At 40.3% G+C, this 22,394-nt stretch overlaps 1 protein-coding gene across 5 annotated transcripts in view; it reads left to right on the forward strand.

Annotated features, from left to right (window-relative positions):
* Nucleotides 1-20,660, forward strand: part of LOC139970940 (uncharacterized) — a 69,442-nt gene extending 48,782 nt beyond the window's left edge. For 4 of the 5 annotated variants that reach the window (XM_071977020.1, XM_071977021.1, XM_071977023.1 and 1 more), the window contains 5 exons: nt 9,920-10,095; nt 13,776-13,935; nt 17,639-17,715; nt 19,997-20,088; nt 20,451-20,660. In XM_071977020.1, the coding sequence (XP_071833121.1) occupies nt 9,920-10,095; nt 13,776-13,935; nt 17,639-17,715; nt 19,997-20,088; nt 20,451-20,649 (704 nt within the window). In that variant the 3' untranslated portion in view covers nt 20,650-20,660. The remainder of the gene's footprint in view (nt 1-9,919; nt 10,096-13,775; nt 13,936-17,638; nt 17,716-19,996; nt 20,089-20,450) is intronic. The other variant, XM_071977024.1, reaches the window with a different exon arrangement.
* Nucleotides 20,661-22,394: the final 1,734 nt, after the last annotated feature.

Below are 22,394 nucleotides of genomic sequence, written 5' to 3' on the forward strand. Positions count from 1 at the left end.
ACATTTAAGTTGCAATTACCATCTTCGCGAGGAACAACATAAAGATAAAGTTGCAGATAGTTATTTTTGACCCTACAATGCCAAGTGGAATATTCTTGTCCTTTCTCTTCCCATCTCTTTCCATCTGGCCTTGGGGATTGTTTTATTTGATGGGGAGGGGGATGGGAAAGGGTGGGAGAAGGAAAATGAAAGGAGCAGGAAAATGTCAGTTGGAGAAACATACTTTTCAGTAGTGGGGAGGGGGGGGGGACCAAGGCTATGAACACCACAGAGCATTTTTTCGTTTGAAAATAAATATCTTTGAGAGTAACACTTGCCTATATAATGAGTAAGCATATAATATTTGTCATGTCTATACAGTATTACCATGCAATCACTGCTTTGAATATAATTTACAGGTTGGTTGGAATGGAATCATTAAAGGAAGTTGCCTCAGTACAGTACAGCAGGTATTACTAACTGTAAGTTAAGGCTAAATTTAAGGCTAGAAGATCCCATTATACCTGTTGGGCCAAAGCAAAGTGTCTTTAATGTCTTTAAATAATATTACAAGACATTGAACTTTACCTGGAAGTTTAGTTTTTCGAGATCATTAATTTGCACCGGTTGGAAGTGGATATACTGTATGGTTGTAGAGTTTACTTCACACTGTAATTGAAAAGCAAAAGTTGGCCATTTGTTTATGTACAGTAGGAGCTATAGCGTCATAGGTCATGCTGCAACATTTTGTATGTAGAGACTGTATAAGTTAAATACATTCAGCTGTAGTGCTGTATATAGTTAAAGGGATAGTTGAATAAAAATCATGCAGTTTATAGACCTGTAAAATATATATATTAGTATATTAATTAGGAAAGTCTTCGAGACATCCTGTAGGAATTTTTTCCCTGATTTAGAGTAGAAAATTTACTTCGTTCCCCACTTACCTGTCTCCCCACAACCTATGCACCGCATTCTACCGTGTCTAGAATGCCCTGGTAAGCTTTTAACACTGTACACCCTCACTGGCCCAAATGGCCTCCCTTCATTTTTCTACCCACAAAGTGTCTCAATGTGTTTTTCGGAGTTAGAAAAATTTTCGCGAAATTCGCCCGGATTACCTTGGATTTATACTCTAGAAGTTTCCTATCAGGACTTCTGCACTTCCAAGGATCTTTTCCAGCCTGATAAGTATCCTTTTCTTGTAGGGAAGGGTGTTTTTGGGGGCTGTTTTTAGTGTACACTCTCGCCCATGCGTTCGTTTTTTCTTACGTAACGTTTTTAGGGTAACAGGTAGTAGCTCTGCGAGACTACTTCGTTCGTTGCCTATACCGCCTTGTTTACGCGGATAGGCATATATTTTCGTATGTACATGTTTCAGCTTTTCTTACTTTAAAAGATAATATGTTTTGCTTGTTTCATGTACCTTCGTTACTTCTTACGCCTTTGTGTGGGTTTTCCCCTTGTAGCGTAATTTGTAGCGTTGCCTATACCGCCTTGTTTACGCGGATAGGCATGTTTTTCCGTATGTACATGTGTTTCAGCTTTTCTTACTTAGCATAAGATGTTTTGCTTTCATGTACTTCGTTAATTTTTACGCTTTCAGTGTGGGTTTCACTTTTGTAGCGTAGTTGTAGCCACGTTCCGATATCTCCTAACTAGTCGAGATAGTCGGCTCGTTTCGTTGTTTTTCATGTTAAGACGGGAGTATCCTTGATTTCATATATTGTTGTATATTTTCATGTTTCCTCCAGTTGTTGCTACGTGCGCGCCCTGAGTCTCATGACTTGGGGTGTACCTCGTAGCCTTGTTCCCCCCTCCGCTGGTTCGCGGTTAGGGGGTTCTCTCCCTTATATACATGTTTCGTCCTTTTACAAGTTTTCGATGCATATATGTTTAGTTACGTTGCTTCCATATGTCGGAAGTGTTTCTCCTTGTAACGTATCTTGTAAGCCGCGAACTCCTATCCAATACTAGGCGGTTCGATTACGTTGTTGTTGTTCTTGTTTGAACCTTCATATATTTGTACATATTTTCATGTTCTCCATGGGTTTCGCTACTCGTGCACCTCCTAAGTGTCGGGAGTTTTCACTTGGGGCGTATCTCGTAGCCTTGTTCCTCCCTTCCCGCTCTGTACGCGGATAGAGGGGTTCTCTCCCTTGTTTACATGCTTCGTCCTTTTCCTTCATGTATTCTGGTTACGTGTTCGCTTCTAAGTGTGGGAAGTTTTTCACTATTGTAGCGTACCTTGTAAGCCGCGAGCCTCTAGCGGGGCGCGTTGTTTTTGTCACGTAACTTTACTCTCTGTTAGCATACTCCCACCCTACTTCCTCCTTATAGTCGTTCCGTTTGATACGTTAGACTATTTGCCGTTAGTCTCTCCTTAACGTGGGTTTCTCAGACATGTCTCGAAGCCACCTTAAATGTGTGAACTGTCCCGAGACCTCTGTCTAGTCTGTTTTGTTTTCACACCAGACAGTGGCAGCACATCGACACCTGGCTAGCAGGCCGGGACAGGTTAGATCTATCACCGAACCCACAGTTCCCCTGGAGGGAATCGGAGGAGAGACAGGAGATGAAGAGGAAGTGAGAGAGTTGGTGGGAGTTGAGATGGAGAGAGGCCAGGAGAGGGCCGGAGAAGAGAGAGAGAGAGAGAGAGATGGAGATTTGCCACCCAAGGTGCCGGCGCTGTCCGGATGTACCACCAAGGGCTAGGGCAAGGGCAAGGCTCAAGGCCAACCAAAAGCCCATGTGAGAGAGAGAGAGATGCAGATTTTGCCACCCAAGGTGCCGGCGCTGTCCGGATGTACCACCAAGGGCTAGGGCAAGGGCAAGGCTCAAGGCCAACCAAAAGCCCATGACAAAGACGGCCAGAGCGGACAGTCCGTCCGGGTCGCAGAGAGCGGCACCCGTTGTGGTGCGCGCAAAGAGAGGGGCTCCGGAGAGCCAGGGTCCGGCGAGACCTCAGAAGGAGCCCGGAACAGACGTTCCCCTCCGACCCAAGGAAGGCTAGGCTCAAGGCCAATAAAAAGCCCTTTAGAAGTTCCGACCGGAACGGACGGAATGTCCGGGTCGAGGAGAGTGGTACCCGGCGTGGTACGCACACAGAGATAGGCTCCGGGAGCCCGAGTCCGGCGAGAGAGGCCGGAGGAGAGAGAGAGAGAGAGGAGAAAGAGATATTGCCCCCCAAGGTCCCGGCACCGTCCGGATTCTATGACCAAGGGGGAAGGCAAGGGCAAGGCTCAAGGCCAATAAATAGCCCATTTGAAATTCCGACCGGAATGGACAGAATGTCCGGGTCGAGAGGAGTGGTACCCGGCTAGGTACGCACACAGAGATGGGCTCCGAGAGACCACGGGTCCAGCGAGACCTCACAGGGAGTGCGGAACCGAGGTTCCACTCCGGATCCCAGGAGTCGGTCCCGGAGCAGGGAACCGATGAGATCAACAACTGCTGGGCCCCCAGAACGGGGTAGTAAGGGCAAACGCCCAATCCGAAAGGAAAGCCGGCTGGAGCGAGGTTCCCACGGCAAACGGAGATATACTTATCCCCAGCCTCAAAGTTAATCCCGCCTCCAAGAGGGGGAAGAGTCTCTTTCATCAGGGGAGTGTTGCCCCCCGGAACTAGCAGCTTGAGCTGCGACGACAGGTTCGAATCAATTGCGGAAAGACACTGCAATCGCTACACCATTTATCATTACACATCCCGAATGTGTGTTTAATAAGTACCAGCAGAAACCAGGACATGACATAGATTTCCTGTGCATTCATGGGTCATATTCTCCTCGCTAATTATATTTCTCTCTCGCTATAATTCATCGCCATATGTCTAGGTTTGAAACCTTGCTTATGTTTTGTTGTTTAAAACGCTGGTGGAACCCCCTCCAGAGCATGTTAAAAGGCGCAAACTGAAGCGATTCTAGTAGTCTCGTTACTTAGTACCTTGGCAACCTGCCAAGAAGAGAACGTTCTCGAAGCTTGGCAAAGTGCCAGGAAAACGAAGCCGTCCAAGAGTCTTGGCAAACTGCCAAGACAATATTCCCGCGCTGTGTATTTGTTATGAGAGGAGGGGGGCCAAGCAGTCACCTGGATTGACACGTGTAAGCTCAACGTTTGCTGCAACGAGCTGTCGACTACGTGAGCGATCCCATGGAATAAACCTCTCTCTCTATTTTTTGGGTGAATTTCCAAGACAAACGCGTTAGTAGTAAGTTGGAAAAGGGGTAGGATAAAACCCCAACAAAGGTACAAGCGCTAACGCGCTCCGAGCATACAGTATGCGCTTCGTGAATAATGTTCGATGTTCCCGACATTTTAAGCACAGTTGCATTTCGTAGCACCTGATAGCCTAGTCGTGGCTATGCGCTAGGTGGTTTCAATAGGAAGTTGGATACTTCTACTGTACTACACTACGAAATTGACACGTCTCGACATGGAGAGATTTGAGGAGTAACGGGTACGTTATCATAACATTTATTACGTGTTTATTACGTTAAATGTGGTGTGGTAAAAACGTCGACATAACGTTTCTATGAGATATTAATGTTGTATTAATGTTATATTATTGTCTTAACGTAAATCGTTTTGAAATATGAGCCTGAAAACGTTTTCGTTGACATACCTCTTACACCACTCATAACGTTGTCATAACAAAACACTACATGCTTAGTAACGCTTTTGTGTTTGCTGAGTAACTCCCCGGGCTCCGTTAAGCAGCCAGGGATTTATGAGGTGGATTTTCTACAAACCCACCCTCTCACCATCTTCACAGCCCCTGTTGGGAGTTTGTTTCTGGTGAGTAGGTCTATAGCTCAGTTAGCTCAGGGTTAAAGCCTTTCACTCATAAGGTCCCCGATTCAGGCCACCCCAAGATTAATGTATGTTGTCCAGCTACAGAGTTGTTGACTTTTCATAATCATGGACGTTAAATTTGTATGTAAGAGACTGACTTCAGTCAGCTTGCAGCTTGGTTAAGCCAGTGAGGCTTCTTCTCATGTTCCTACTTGCAGGATGATCCTAAATACGTTCTTAAATACATACATATAATTGTAGGAGTCACATAAACAGTAGCATTGTAGCTTTGTTTAAGATTCTGATGAAGCAAACTATCCATTCAGTACTCAGTCTCATTTTTTGTAGCAGGGCAGCATTGTTTAAGATTCCGTACTCACTCAGCAGAGTGAGATTCTGTACCTTCAGTACTCATTTTTAGAGAGTACTGTGGTCAAGTGGTGAAGGCAGTGGACTGGTGATCTAAGGCTTGCAGGTTTGAGTCCTGGCCGGATCATTCAGTTGTTTCCTTGGGCAAGGCACTTTTTTGTCAGTGCAGCTTCCCATCCAGAAGATACTTGTCTCTATGCTTGACAGGTTTTCGTTGACCGGAGTAATATTGTTAGGCGCCTCAGGCATCATTATCTTTCAATAGGTCTACGCCTTTTCTTTCCCCTATATTATGATTAATATTTTTTAGCATGGAAAGAACCTCCATTAAACCTCCCTACAGGGTACAGCTTAGCATCATCAGGACATTCCTTTTCTTCAGAGTTTTCTGATTGCAACTGGTTGATAACTGAAGGAGTCATCAACGGTACTGTGGTATTGAATCAGTACTGCGAGTGCGGCTGTCCTGCAAGCACTAACAAGGTCACCAAGCAGGCCGCTGTCCTTGACTTCTTTAGCAGCAGATACACAGGGTTGGGCTCTCTGGAGCCCTCCGGCGCCCAGGTACAGGGCTTTTGACTACCATCCTCTCAGACAACACGACGGTGGTAACATACTGTAGCTACGTCAACAGACATGGTGGCACCAGGTCAGAGAGATATTGCCGTCTGGCAAGGGAGACCCTCACCACAGCTACAGAATCTAGCATGGCCCTACAAGTCTCTCAGATAGCCAGAAAGGAGAATGTGATGGCCGATGCTCTGCCCAGGGGACAGCTCCACCCTGACGAGTGGACCCTTTTGCAACGAACATGAAGTAGGTTTTTCCACATGTTCAGCAGACCTCTGATAGACCTGATTGCGACACAGGGCAACAATGGGCTGCTCATCTTTGTTCAGGCGGCCCACCCGCAGGCCTTCCACATAACGCCAGGTCCCTGTCGCGAAACGGACCGGAAGCTTACATCTTCCCCCTCTTGGCATGGTCAGCCATCATAGTGGCCCCGCTGACCCCGGTTCGGGCAAAAGTTATCCAGCTCCTAGCGGACGAGCCAGCGATCCTGCCGGACAAACCACAGTCGGTTGTCCCATAGACGGGGCGCTGGCTCACCCGGACAGCAAGGGCCTACAATTAGGTGCCTGGAAATTGTCTGGTGTTTCCTTAGACAGAAAGGACTTTGGCCGCCAGAGTGAGAACAACCTTGGTACTTACGTTTTCTGCCTACGGAGATTCGGAGTATGCCGAACGAGACAGACTCTGCCTACCATGGCCTTTCTAACCTTGATCGCCGACTCCTTACCCACTGTTCCAAGAAGGGAGGCAGGGTTTAGACGATCAAAAACTTTCGTTCGGCTGTTGCCGCCTTCCATCAGGGGCTTCCCCTACGGCTCCACGCCAGGCAGCAACGGCTCGCCTTGACTAAGGTGCCTTCAGTCCTACGGTTTGTGGGGTGCTGATAGTTCTCGACCCCTCCTTCTTCGCTAGAACCAGGTTTGGGCTCTCCTACCGGGAGACATCATCATCCCAGAGATCAAGACCTTCTCTTTGATCCCCGAGGACAGACTACAGTATGGTTTCCCATTAGGGCACTGAAGTGGTACCTCAACAGAACACAAGATCTCTTGGGTACTTCGACATCTCTGTTCTTCCTCCTTCGAGTGCCCCACTCAGCAGCCTGGGAGGATACCTTGTCCCGCTGTTTGGTGGAAGCCGTCCGCCCTCTGGCTACAGGTCCAGGCAGATCCACGGCTCACAACAGCAGGGGTTTCACTGCTTCTACAGCCCTGTTCGCAGGTTTTCCAATAGTGGACATCTGCAAGACGACGGCGTGGAAGACTCCAATCGCTTTGTCGCCTGCTACTTATCGGACATATCACAGGCCGATTTGGCTTTGGTCGCTCGATGTTACGAGCTCCGGGGGTCCCACCCCTCGGGCCTCCCACCATCGGACAGTGCCACTCGGTGCATAGGTTGTGGGGAGACAGGTAAGTGGGGAACGAAGTAAATATTATAAAACTTACTGGTTTATATATTTACGAGTGACCCACTTACCTGTCTCCATTTCCCGCCACCCTCCCCCGAGGGAGGTGGGACGCAGCCGGACGGGGGAGCGGTCGTTCGACCTGACTCATGACTCCTCGCGTTTCGTCGATAGACATCGCCACCCCCTGGGTCGCCTGCGGCTACTTGTCTATCGGTGGGTGTTGTTTCCTTAGTTCGGTTACCAGGTTACTCTTTACCATCTAAGGTAGTATGGGCCTCGTCCCCTTGTTCAATTAGGCCTCTGTTAGTGTAGGGGGAGGCACGGGGTGACGGAGGGCGGACCCCCACCCCGACTGTTCAGGGTGGGCTCCACCCTCCGCCTGGAGGCGTCAGCAGTCTTTGTTAGCGTTAGATTTTTCCTTCTCGGCGAGCTCGGCGGGTGGCAGGGTTTACCCGCCACCCTCCCCGAGGTCGCGTCAGGGGCCACTTTGTGGGAAAGTGGTCTCAAAATGAAGGAAGGCCATTTGGGCCAGTGAGGGTGTACAGTGTTAAAAGCTTACCAGGGCATTCTAGACACGGTAGAATGCGGTGCATAGGTTGTGGGGAGACAGGTAAGTGGGTCACTCGTAAATATATAAACCAGTAAGTTTTATAATGTACATGATGTACAGTACTTCAAGATTAAGCACTTACCTGTCTCCATTCTACAAATGCACTCAAATCGATGAAATGAATACAGTAGAAATAGAGAAAGGTTTGCTGCATGTATCATCATGTTTAAATACCCAAACCCCTAAGTTCTGGGGGGGGGGGAAGAGGGGGGAATGATTGGAGATATGTACAGAACAGAACATAAATACTGTAGACTTGAAAATATTGGTGGGATTGCCATTTAAATGTGTTCGTGGAATTTTCCTTTGATGCTGCTAATTATGTTTAAATTCCATACTTTCTTTTTTATAACAATGTAAAGTAAAATTGCATTGTAAAAGGCACATTATTTCATTGTAAAATGATATCCATGTACACTCCAAATCATTTTACATTTATATGTCTAGTACTACAGACAGGTATTGTAATTTTGTTTGTACTGTGTCGTGTTGTACTAATCGCTGATACAGGACACGCACATGCTCATACTACTAACACACTCTTATACCAGCATGCGTAGGTTAATTTTTAGATTAGATAATGCCACATCCTCCTTGTAGTACACACATTGCTGTACTGAAGGTTGATAACTTCCTATATGCCTGGGATCTGTTGTGATAATCTGTCATTAACCAAGGATACGATTCCATGTATTTATTCCTCTTCGCAAACTTAATAGTTGTGAACTCTTGTTTGCTCTAGATTTAATCAGTACAAAGAAGGAAGTAGTTTCTTTCCGGTGTTAAATAGAAAAATCTCACTCAAAAATTCCCAAATTTGCCACATAAAGGTTATTAAAGTCACGCATACATGTAGAACACTAATACATTCATGTATAATTGTAGTACAGTATATTTGGTGTTTTATGATTATATACTTAATACCCATATAACATGATCATCATGAGAATTGTATGCAAAATGCAGATAGTATATAGACAACATTGCCCAAACACTATAACTTTTTGAGTTTTCTCATTGTACATGACATGTTATTTCTTAGTATTTGCCATTAATTGCAAACAGTTGCATAAATTTACATGATATAGTACATATAGGTAACATAAATGTATATGCGAACAAGTTTCTTGCAATTGGTGAGGCAAGACATGTTTGTTTCTGTAAATCATCATTGGTAATTCAGAGGGATCGACTCTAACTCCACAATATAACATTGAGGATTAAGGTTTAACCTTGAACTTTCTTTGTCAATAATGTTAATAAGTATTATTTATGTCATGTTGAGCCATTATTGCAAGTTTGTAGTTCTTTTGACCTTCCTACTATAGACATGTTGTCTTATCATTCAAAGTACTAGTTATGCTAGTTTATACTCTAGCTCAGTTGGGTTAAATTGAAATTTTGAGACAATTATGATGGGATGGTGGAGTGATTGGTAATCTGGAAAACTATATGAATATTATCATAGGTCAATTGAGGACTGTATAAAGAACAATCATGTCCTAAAGTTTAGATATAAATTGAGGTATTATCGGTGCGTTAAATTTATTGCGCATGCAAAATCGTCATTCTTGGTTTTGATTGGTTGATAAACTCACAGTTGGAGCTGACCTGAATTGCCTGAACTGTGTACCAAGGTTTACTGTCGATCTGTCTAGATTGAGTGGTACTATATATATCCAATAAGGTGGAATAGAAATTAATGTACTAATAAAGTCGCTAATTATAGAACATGCAAATCTAACGACACTAACGATGTAGAAGTTAATTATAAGTCACAGAAACAAGACCTTCCTGTAAATTGTATAATATTTTGTTGACACACACACAGCATGTCGTTACTAAACATTTACATCCATCTAGTTATGGTTGCACTTTGGTTCACTATTTGTTTTCTGTCCATTCTCACTTTCTCTTCCTTTGGTTTACTATTTGTTTTACGTCCCTTCTCACTTTCTCTTCCTCTAGTTCACTATTTGTTTTTCACCCGTTCTCACTTTCTCTAGTTCACTATTTGTTTTCCGTCCCTTCTCACTTTCTCTTCCTCTGGTTTACTATTTGTTTTACGTCCCTTCTCACTTTCTCTTCCTCTAGTTCACTATTTGTTTTTCGTCCCTTCTCACTTTCTCTAGTTCACTATTTGTTCTCTGTCCCATCTCACCCTCTCTCTTCCTCTGGTCTTTTCAGATAGCATACCCTTGTCACCATCTCAGACATCCTCCAGCATTGCCAGACAGAAACCGATTCGGAAAGTCGTCAAACCTCAGGGACTGAAACCTGCCAAACAGAAATTAGGTCGTAAGAAATCTACCAACGGATGGCGAGGCGTTGGAGATCCCGTTGCTAAACCGATCGTGTATTTGGTAAGATTGATGAGTTTGCTATTAACAGGAGCCAAGACATGTAGAAATTTGTACTCGAAATCCAGTCCCGCTGCCACAATATTAACATTCTTAAGTGTCCGATTTTTAAAAAAAATTTCGATCAAACAAGAGTTTTATAGCATTCAGTCATTTTTAATTTGTTATAAAACTGCCTTTGGTGTTAATTATTGACATCCATGTTGCAATTCATAATAAGATAATAGTTTTCATCGGGATCATGTCTGTATATGTGAGTAATTGCTTGTGCGGAACTCTTCGGCATTAAATTGATTTTAATTGCTACGGTAAGGATAAAGATACAAGAGTGGCTAAATTTGTGGGTAAAAATCAATGTAATGTGCGGTAATAGGGTTGAATCTTTATGCCATAAGTTGTGAATATGATATTAGATATGTGGTAATCCATACAATTACAGAAATGGGTCTACCTGAAGTACTTTTTACAACATTGATTCGTTTGTGGCTCTCTATTCTATTACGTCTATTTGACTTGGGGTAGGACATTTTGAACTTGCTAAATTAAAAGTATATGTTTCATAATAAAAAATTTATTGAAAAGATAAATTATTTCATTGGAAAGAGGAAGCAATTCCACATTATGGTTGATTCAAACTTTGTACAGTTCAACATATGAAAACCCCCCAAAATGGACTGTAAGAACAGTTTCAGAAGGAAATCAATTTCTTTCTCAAACTTCCCCTGTTTCATGATGCAGCATCCACTCAACTTGAGGAATATAGATTACCAATTGAAAGGGAAGAGGCGTGTTAACATATTCCAAGAACCGCCACCCAAAGATCTCAAATGACGTTCAGAATGCTCGAAATATCTCACTTCACATAAATGTCCTGATAAGACCTGTGAACATTGACCAAATTTTGATTTTATCACGCTGAAGCTGAAAAGACTGAGAGCATTTCCATATTATTGATAAACATTTCAAACCTCACTATACCGATCCAATCTGCTGTGCGTTAAAACTGAAAGTTCAAATATTTGACGCTCTCAGACCATTTATAGATATAAATGCCAAAATGATTATCCATGTAAAGCCAGGGTATATGGGAACTTATTTGAAAGGTTTTGCCTTGCATCCTTCTGTCACAGGCATATAAACTTTAACATTGTTATTCCCTGTGATTTGTTGAACTTTGATGTTCACAAAGGGGCTAGAAATTTTACAATTTTAAATCACTTACCAAAAAATATGCAAATATTTAAAGAAAAGTCTACTGGCTAGCTCTCACCGGTATTTTCCTCTTTTCACATCAATAACAGGACATGTTTATGAGAGCAGCCTAGTAATATTTGCTGACAATGAGCCAAAAAAATTAAGTCATATTATGTTACTCTAACTGAAGGTACAGGAAATATGTACAGGATACTTGACTCATGATTCTTTACTGACTCAGCATAGGTTTTTGTTCTTAATGTCTCCCGACAAACAGTGAAAATCCATTGGTATTTATAGCTAGTAAATAGCCATAAATTTCAAGGCTTGCACAAACCAGAAATATCTGCTTCTTTCGGGCTGGTTGTTTTAAGAACTCTCTGCTTCTTTGGAAGATACATATAGGGCTAGATTCTGAGTTAAGGTTCAAACAAAATGTGTTACAATTAAAAAGGTCTTTGGTATCCTATAGCAACAGGTTGTAGTCAATTCCCTGCACTGTGAAAACATACCCAAGCAACAACGGATTGTAATTTGAATATCTTAACAGATGTGCCTTGTGGGTAATAGTAAGAACATGGCAAGCAACACCTTCACAAGTCGATTTTCAGAGTCATTCCTTGGTGAATATGATGGAACATAGATTTTATGTATTATAATAGTTTCAGTTGTTGTGTAAGCATGGCACCATTAGGGTATGGAAAGTTCCTACAAAAGCAAATATTTACCGTATCAATACTTATGATACATCAAAGTGGCACAAAACACTGTGAAATTGTACACCTGTACAATGCACTGCGGAAGGTTGGACAAGAAGTGTAGTCAGGTATAAAAAAAAAAACAATTTTGATAAAAGAACTCTATTTGGGTTACAGTAAACCTTTTAATAAACTTCACCATTTGCATCTAATATTTTGTGATGGGAGACTGGATTAATTATTTGCCGATGTTTTGAATACATAGATAGAAAGCTTGGTCAGAATGTTCTCAAGTTGTTGTCCGATTTAAGATTATGGTGTGACCGATCAGGAGAAGTTGGAGAAATTCTCTTATATTAAAGGCAATAAAAAATACCTGTGTCTTGCATTGTTTACCCATGGAACATACAAGATCACTGCACACTTTGCAAAGTTATCGTATTTAAGTCATTCCAGTTTGACCCGAGCAGAGATTTGTTAGCATTTTTTAGGAAAATATATTACAAAATTACAAAGAGAGAAGAAAAACCTGTTAGCTAAACTGCTTATCAACTGCATCAGGCCAGTGTAGGTAAATATGTAACAGTTAAGAGGGGCCCGACGTTTTAAAGCTAGCAGGATCTTCTTCGAAGGCTTTTAACTGAAATGAAAACGAACTATCGTAAGAAAGAACACTTTAGAAGACACAGATGGACAGAGCAATGAATAGAGCAAAATATTCAACACAACAAAGATGATAGAGAAGATGAGAGGATTCAGTCCTTTGAAGATAAACTCTTGAGGGATTACATTTTAACAAAATTAGTAACAACTTGTGTGGTTGTACTGAGTTTAATTCATGATGTCAAATTGCTTAATAAAAAATGCAGGTGGACAAATAAATCCAACATAATTTTGTACTGTAAAATTGGGGGGAAACGGTCAAGTGTATGTATGTCTTTTTCTTTGCCTATAAACTGATTGATTTGAATGACTCTTGGCACCTTTGACGTAGACGCTTGAAGTGTCGTTGTGAAATGTTACCTGAGCTGGCATGTATTTAAATAAAGCACTTTCACTGCGCATTGCGTATCTGATATTCAAGTCAGTTGCTCTGTTCTTCTTAGGCATTAACATTTTGATGCCGATCTTTTCATCATATTATAAGCATTCGAACTTTACTTGTTTTTGGCATATCAAGCATTTTGATTTTTGTCTTCTGTGCATTAGAGTGGTTTGATTTTGGTTTGCTTTGATTTTAATCCCCTTTACTGTTGACCTCTGTTATTTTTTATCTCTTTGATACAAGATAATGATTTTTTTATTTTAGTCTTCTGGGCAATTAAGTGATTTTATTTTGATTTCTTTGATTGTAATCCCTTAACTGTTGACCTTCATGATTTCTGATCTCTTTGATACTGATTTCTTTGAGTTTGGTCTTCTGGACATTTAAGCAGTTTGATTTGAATTACCTTTTATGTTTAAATCTCTTAAACTGTTGAACTCTGTCTCTGTAATTTCTGATTTCTTTGATTTTGGTTTTCTGGGCATTTAAGAAGCTTGATTTTGGCTTCTTTGATTGTGATCCATTAATGATTGATTTTTTTATTTGAAAAAGCTTTATTTCAACCATCGTCGCTTAACATAATAAGTATGAATATTTATAAAAAAATGTGGGATAAAGTGTACCTTTAAGCAGCTTGAAACTAAAGAAATGATGAATGTAAATGATATATTGTTGACCTCTCTGATTTTTGATCTACATGTGTTGTTATATCTAGTTTCTCTGATTTTTTATTTCTGATTTCTCAGAACGAGGCAGAGCGAGAGCTCCGTTACTGCTACGAATCCATCAAGAGGAAAGAGGACGTCATCAAAGTCAGAGACTGCGTGCTGCTTCGATCCGGTACCCGGAAGAAGGACATTCCATTCGTGGCTAAGATCTCTGCTATCTTTGAGGATCCCGATACAGGTGATAATTTGTTCTATGTCGGTTCAAAGGCCCATCGAGAGATCCATTTTGATCTTTTCTCTACTGGAAATAATCAACAAAATATAACAGAATGGTTTTTTGATAAATTTGGCTGCTATTGCGTGGCCCACAGCAGTTTTGGGAAATGTATGGTGACAAGATGTGAGTAAATAACAGGTGAAATTGTTAAAAGGTGTTGACGTGCAGGCGCGTAGCCAGGAATTTGCCAAGGGAGGGGCGAAACTGTAGATTCGGCATTGCAAACTATCTAGCGTAGCGCCACCATGGTTGGCGCGAAGGGCACAAGAAAATTTTGGCTGTAAATGCCTCCCAGATCGCCGTAAATGGCACTTCCCATGCCTTGTAAGTTGCATCTTAGCATTTTCTCTTTTGAAAATGCTAGCGATATCATAAAAACCTTTAAAAATTTTGTAAAAAATATGCTCAAGGGGGGGCGGCTGCCCCCTTCGCCCCCCCCCCCTGGCTACGCGCCTGTTGACGTGTACCCTTCACATGCACCCACCCCACAAGGAATTTGTTCCATGGTGCCCTGTGAAATGTGTTCCATAGAATACCATTGTATATGATGCCAACTCTTTCCCTTCTGTTGAGTCCTTAAAATTTTGGGAAGTTTTGACCTAAGTTACATATCCCCAAACTGCCATTGCACTCTTTATCAACATGCAGTAGGGTATTGTTCCTACCTCATTAAAATAGGGCTCTCTGAGTATATTAGTGGCCATAGTGATTAACCCAAAGCATATTATAATGAGGCTAATTATTCTTAGCATGCTGAGGATGAGTTTGGTATGTGTGTGCTCAGACTACTTGATAACATACTGTACTCCCAGAGTTACACTTTAGAACAGTTCGTAAAATATAATTGCAGGAAAAAGCATATTATTAGGCTGTATGTAGTATTATGTGTGTAACTACACTTAAGAACAGTTCGTAAATATAAACAGAATAAACAGAAGTGTCAACACTGTAGATCATACAGCAGCGTTACAAGTAGCACAGGTAATATTGTTCGAATACCCAAACAATTTACATTCAGGTTTACAACATAAAACTGCTTGCATGTTTTTCCTCGGAGGTAACGCTGCATGGCATCATTCATTTAGTATAAAATAAATATGTGACCTCACACATGTGACACAAAACCTAGCTGTTTGGGAGGTTAAAAGGTCTGAGAAATAGTTAATCGTGTACGATGCAGACATATAGTTAATGTGGCAGACAGCGTATCTGCTGTACAGGTAGTTGTTTCATCACATCGACATCTTTAAAACACTGTCAGTGACCAGTTGGATTAGTGGTCACACAATATGATCAAACTAAACAGCTTACAAACGATTAACTATTTACTTCGGGTCTGGTCGTATTGGGCGCGCAGTGTTAAGAGGTTACCAGTCCACTAGCATTAGACGCGGTTAAGTGAGTGTGCTGAGGTTGCGAGGAGACAGGTAATCTTGTCACTCGTCAATATCCAGACCTGCTAAGTTTGGGAATTTAACGTAGGTCGTCATAATCCAGCAGTACCTGCACGTACGGCTGTAATTAAGAAAGGCTTCTTGGTTTCTTTGTCATTTTCACATTTTCATTACTTCACAATCCCAGCAGATCTTAGTAATATATTCCCAATAATTCAGTGACACCCCTCGACATCATCTCTCAATCGTTTGAAGGGATCTAACCAGATTCAGATATATGGAATACATTTTTCAGTTGTAACTTCTCAGTACATTCATTTTCAGAACAGTTGCTTTGATTATAAAACCCATGTTTCCCTAAGCTAGTATAATCAACTGTTCTTTCTGTCGCACTAAGTTGAAGATATGTACCGGGTCGTTTCTCCTGCGTTATTAATCAAGCGGTTGCGTCTAGTATGATATTCACAAACATTGATGCTGCAAGGAAAACGTAGCAAACACTCAAGTCAGTCCTCTCCTCCTGTCAAAACTGATGGACTCGTCTGTACCAGTGATCGGCGGATGATTTATCAGCGGAAAGAGAGGAGTGCGACAGTTTTGGTGTCGACACCTAAAGGAAATGTATTTCCCAGTAAAAAAGGGAGTTGTTAATTTTGTAACAGTTTGTGTGGACTGTAGAAAAGATGTGACACACTTCATCTCCTGTATTCCGTAACATATTATACTACATAAATAAATAATGTTCCTGACAAATATTCGTCTAGCAGGATAGTCCCGGGGTAAATTTATGATTTAAGCCGGTCTGTAGAGGAACATATTCAAAGCATTCTCTTCAATTCTTAAATACCATTTCTGAGATATAATATTGATAGATAAAGTTACCAAAATCTGTGCAAAATGTGAATGAAAAAGCCAACAGACCAGTTTCACACTGTCTGCAAGAATTTTTCTTTTTTTAATTTTTTTTTCATGTTTCACTCTATTGTTTTGATCTTGAATTTGGGAGGATTCCCATCTTTTTTGGTCTGAAGTGGATGTGAATTAAACAATATATGTATCAATGAATTTGGCATATTTCATGTTGATGCATTCCTATTTGAATGAAGAAAGTTGGATGCAAAGATTAAAGAAAAAAACAACAAAAGCCATCTACAGTATGACATTTAGCCCAGCTTGCTTCAAGTTCACATTTGATACAAAAGTTCTAATTTTGTAGAAATGGCATGTAGGAATTTGGTGCACAAATTTTAAACAGGATACCTAGAAAGATGTTGGTCTTTCATTCAGTCACAGATCTTATCTTTCTTAAAACTTTTTGAAAATGTTGAAAATATTCAATTGTTCTTGAAGTGGGGTAGAGACGGTTTCTCTACTCTATAGTTACTTGAATATTCAGACATATTCAGACATATATAATCATATACATATATTATATATATAGATATATATATATATATATATATGTTGAGACTACTGTAGTGGAACACTAGTAGTTTAACACAGTGAGCGATCATCAGACAATGTACATAGATCTATATATATATCAGGGAATGATTTGTTTGGTATCCCATCTCAAAATGCTATGTAAAAATGGGCAAATTGCTATGCAAGTGCAAAGATGCATACTGTAGCAGTTAAATTATACACAGGAACCATATTACTTGATAAGAGACCAACTTCAGAGCCTTCAAAAACTGTTACACAAATTTTTAAATGCTACGTTATTCCCTATTAAATGTTTGTGTTACATTACAGTAAGTATCCAATTAGTTAAAATAACCATTACGTTAGAAGGATTTAAAAGATGTGATGTAGGGAATATTTCCCAGTACTGTTTCGGAGATGAACTGATTTTGATTAGATGTTGATCAACCTAAAAGCTTTAGCCTGAAGTGGAATGTTTTATTTCTTTTGTGAATTCTTTCTGTTTCTTGTATTTTGTAAATGGACTACGACTGGAGATAAAAAAAAACAGTTCTGTTAAGTTTCCACATCTGCTTAATACAACCTGAAGAGTATATAGTTACCTCCTGTTGGGTATGGGGAGAGGGTGGTGTTATAAATCTAACGGAAGGTACTTTTCAACTCATTTTTTGTTTCTCTCTCAGATTATTAGTGAGTATATAGGTAGTCTTGGTTTACTTGTTAAAGCATTATTTCTTTATCTTGCATGTAGAGGAATCAGTTCTGTACCTTTTTGTGGTGTATATAGTATCTGAAAGCCTCTTGCAATGAGCTTCACATCATTTTTTCTTTCACCTTGCCTTTAGGTGAGATCATGGTTGCCTTGCTTTGGTTCTACAGACCTGAGCATACAGAATCAGGGAGACAACCAGAACACATAGAGGTAGGTACTCAATTCCCCCTCCCCCCCTCATTTCAAAAACTTCTATGTAGCTTTGTATCATCACCAGAACCACATCAGGACGGTGTATATATGGATGGTGTTACACACAATGGGATTGTAGTCATAATAATGTTCCTTGAGATCAAAAGTAGTTTGTTTTAACATAAAAAAGATTGTATCTTCCAAGGGTTTGGACTTTCGTGATGTAATTTGTCATTAAACCATGTTAAGTTGCTTAAATTTATCCAGTCGTTTTACTTTACTCTGAAAAACCATTTCAGTGGATATTCCAGTTGCTTCACATATCAAAGCAGAATCACATAAGGATGTGTGAGACAAAAATTTCAATGGATTGTGTACGTATATGTTTGGATGACAGTGATGCTTTCGGTTTTACTCTGCTAATTTGTTTTGTTCATTCCAAGATTTAACTTTAAATAATAATAATAAAAATTTCAAGATATTTTGTACCATTCGCAGCTTTCATTCCAATTTATCTTTCGGGAATTTCCTTCCCCAGAGAGGTGCCTTGAAAAATGTATGGAATATCTCAAAATTTAAACCGTTATTTCCTCGGTCTAAAGTAACCTGTGGCTTTTCGTCACTCTCATTAACCAGTAGACTAGGCCTCCCTGATGCACGCTCTCTGTCTAGTCTCTCAAGACAGGTTTTTTTCCTCTTTCATAGCCCAGTGAATTTATAACAAACCTGTCATCTTCATGAGGTTAACATCCCCCCCCAAAAAAAGACAAACCTACAAACATGCGACGACGAGAACATTACACGGAGGGCTTGCGTCATTGACGTGAAATAATCCCTAGTTGTACAATCTGTGATTGGTAGATCAATGGCTAGGGGCCAAGATTAAGATGACAAGTAGAAGTATTAAAGGAGGTACCGGACAGGTTCTTTCCTCCTCCAGTTATATTCATTTCTGTACCGATAGTCGTCGAATCTCCAAACAACAAACAACCGTGAACTAGATCCCCATCTCGCTCTTTGACAAAGATGCCCTTTGGGTTTTATATCAATCTGAAATGGATCATAATTTGGCAGAAGATGACAAAATGGATTGTAGAGTTAGAGCTCTGTAAAAAATGTTAAACCTCCTCGGAGGTACATGAAATGTTGAACCTATCCAAACATGTAGTTCATGTAGAAACTTATTTAAACGGAAATGTAATCATCAATCCTGATCATCAGTTTGTAGGAGTTTCCAGTCTTTTGTTTTACAGCCTGGAATTTTAATGGATAACAGAAAATCTGAGTTGTTGCAAAAACCCAAAGTGTCTCTTATGTATTAAGGTTAACAATCTGAATTGCTTCTGACATGATTGTACTGTGTTGGGATTTCAGTAAATCAACATGCTCAGGGGTTTGCATGTCATCACAATAAGAACAAGGACTTATTCCCCCCTTTCACCCCTTTTGACATAAAATTCTCTCAAGTAACCGCTGTGCAAATGCATTTTTTTTTTGTCCCTTAAGGTGTGTTAGCTGGTAATGAGCATTACAAGATTTAGGGTAATGGACAACTTGATATGACAACTGGATAAGACAAGTTGGCATGCAGTGTAGTTCATAACACAAAGCCTTTGCCTATATATCATACTACAGATTGAAATTTGTGTCCTCTCATTGCTCAAAGTGGTGGGCTTGCATTTCTATGATATTTCTTGCAATCAAATACCTCTCAACAGAAGATTTCTATTATGTTCTTTGTGGTAGTAATGGGGCTGAACAGATATTTTGAAAACTTAAAAAAAATTATCTTTTTGCTTTTGAAACAAATGCAAACATCAGTAAGCCTAGACCTGGCTACGTACAGAACTTAACAAACATTGATGAGAGACATTAGTAGCCGAGAACATTTTTGCATGTAGGCATCGGGGCTGAATATCATTAACTGTGAGGCTAACTATGTTGGCTAATTGTGACTTGGTAGACAGAGAGAAACAATTTATGGACAAGAAGAAAACTTTCCAAGGCTATTTACAGGACATTTATTGAAACAGTTTGAGTGAACCTTGTGAGAAGAAGCTGGACATGGTGCAATCAGCTGCGTAGATAAAGAAAACCTCAGCAATCTGTTTTTATGAATATAAGATATTATAAACTTGGCGTTGATGTTATGGATGAAGGATTCTACATTCATTTAGGCTTTCATTCAAGTTATAAAATACCTTTCTAAGTCAAAGTTAACTATTGTTAAGTTCTCTCATTTTGTCGCATTTCCATAAGATACAGTATCTGATTTGGTCTCTATTCTTCCTCTTTACAGCAGGAGTTGTTTGCATGTCGCCATTGGGACATCAATAACGTGGCATGTATTGAGGACAAGTGCTACGTTCTGCCCATGTCTGAATACTGCAGGTATGAGCCAATAGTCATTTAATATAAGTTGCCATCGATGGGCCAATAGTAATTTAATATAAGTTTTCATGGATGGGCAGTAACCTTTTTCTTCCAAATTTTATTGGCTACAGCCCCCCTCCCCTTCCACCGTCCCTATTCCACAACCCAAATTGTCCGGCAACCCGAGAATGGGTCACAACTCCCACTATGAGTACAAGGGACAACAGTAATAGTCCTCCTACCCATGCACAGCTCCTATTATGAACTGCAGTCATGGACATCGCAAGAAAATAACTACCAAACTTCATGTATATCAAAGTCTTTTTAGGTACAACAACACGCTGACAATAAACTTTCATTGTTTGTCCCTGTTGCCATAGATACCAATCTGATCTGAAGAGGGAGATCGAAGGAATCAGTCCGGGATTTCCAGTCGTTCCAGAGTTACCCCCCGAGAGCAGACGCCACGACAGACGGACTTTCAGCGACACCGCATCGGAGAACGTCTTCCTCTGTCGCCAGGTGTACGACTACAAGCAGAGGCGGTTGTTGAAGAATCCCATCTGCAAGTTCTCATGAGAGAGAAGGGGGGAAAATATTAACGGTGCCTTTAGCAGTAAGGTCAGAGTCGACGATTGTCATATTCTTTGTGTGTGCGCCCGGTCCAGAGGAGTCTTGATAGAAGAGGTAGCAATCACTGGTTGGAAAATAGGGAGAGTGAAGAGAGACGGTACAACGAGAAGAGGATATAAGATAGCTCTTATTGATTCTAATTGTGGGTCGTAGATCAGCCATCAAACTGTGTCAAACGATTGGTCCGTGAAGTTTATGGTCGTTATCGGCCGACTGTATCACAATATTTAGAATAAATGTCACAAGTGCGATAGAGAATAGTCATTTAAAACCTAATAGTCCTGTATAATCTCTTTTAAAAAAAATACCACCATAACAGAGTTTTTAAAATCCTAGAGGTATTGCTTTCGAGAGCAGCCATATTTTTAATTGTTAATTCAGTTGTAATTTTTTTTTCTTTTCACAATTTCTCTTTGATATATGAGGGTAATTGGAAAGAATATTTGTGAGTTTGTAAAGACCTTTTTAGCTGATTGGTCTTTGGTAAAAGCATTCTTTTCCATCTGTAGCGTGTGGGGTACAGAACATGCATTTGCTCAGAGTGACCAGTACAGGTGTTAGTAGGATCAATAACAGATGCTATTAGTGAATGAAGAAAATGACTCTGAATGACCATAGAACCTAAACAGTACGATATTAGATCGGGAGATTTACCCTTAACAAAAGAATTCTGATTATAAGTTGCAGGCTACTGAAGATGGATATGTTTACCATGCTGAAGAGGAAATGTTGCCAAGGTAACCATTATGCAAAATCTTGTAAGTTAGAGCTTGTTGTCAGTTTCTAAAATGCTGCTCAACCGTACATTTTGATTACAATATATCTTTTAAAATCCCCCTTTAGGAGTTGATCCATTCAAATAACTCATTTTTGTTTGTTGTTGCAGGGTATACTTTTTATCCCATTTTGGAGCATCTTAAAGGTCACTGCCCCTTTTCACAACTTGTGTAATCACACAGTGTATTGTCTGTTAATCCTTCCAACTGGTGCACTGTACTCCTCTTACCACCAGATTTAAACCTTGTTTCATATTAAAAGTTCAACAAGTCAATTATCACTATGAAAGCTAATTAGGTTTAATAGATAAACGTTTTAAGTCAAAGAAAAAAATGAAGCATTCTTATAGAAGTAACACCCTTCATTTTTAGACATTTAGAAAGTACCATGAATTGTTTATTTCGATAGTTTCACTTCAATTTAGATGTATAAAAATATTTACATAGGCTGTATTGAACATTCAGAAGCTGTGTTATCCACAGCTGTAAACTACATGTGAATAGTGAAATCTGAAGCTATTGCCCGTAGCTCTTTAAATTCATTCCATAAAAACTTTAGTCATATCTTGCAAGTGAAAGTGAAGCAAGTTGATAGGTTTGGGAAGGCTCTGTAAACAGTTGTGCATACACAGCCTTTAAATAATACCTTAATATGCACATTATTACAGTTAGATACTGTGGAGTGAGTATTCATAGGAGTTTCGTTAAATATGGGAAATCACCCTTGTAGCCTTGTCAACCAAAATCTGGTCAATCAGTCGTAAACTACTTTTCACTGACATCAACAAAATGTTTCCAACCATGGAAACTAAAATCATGAAACAATTCATTCGCTATTCCTTTTTTATCTTTTTCTTTTTTTTGTTGGCCAAAAGGCTCCCTACATTCCTAGAATGATGTTACTGTGAAAGCAAT

This window comes from Apostichopus japonicus, chromosome 8 (assembly GCF_037975245.1).
Source record: "Apostichopus japonicus isolate 1M-3 chromosome 8, ASM3797524v1, whole genome shotgun sequence".
Taxonomy (NCBI): Eukaryota; Metazoa; Echinodermata; class Holothuroidea; order Aspidochirotida; family Stichopodidae; genus Apostichopus; species Apostichopus japonicus.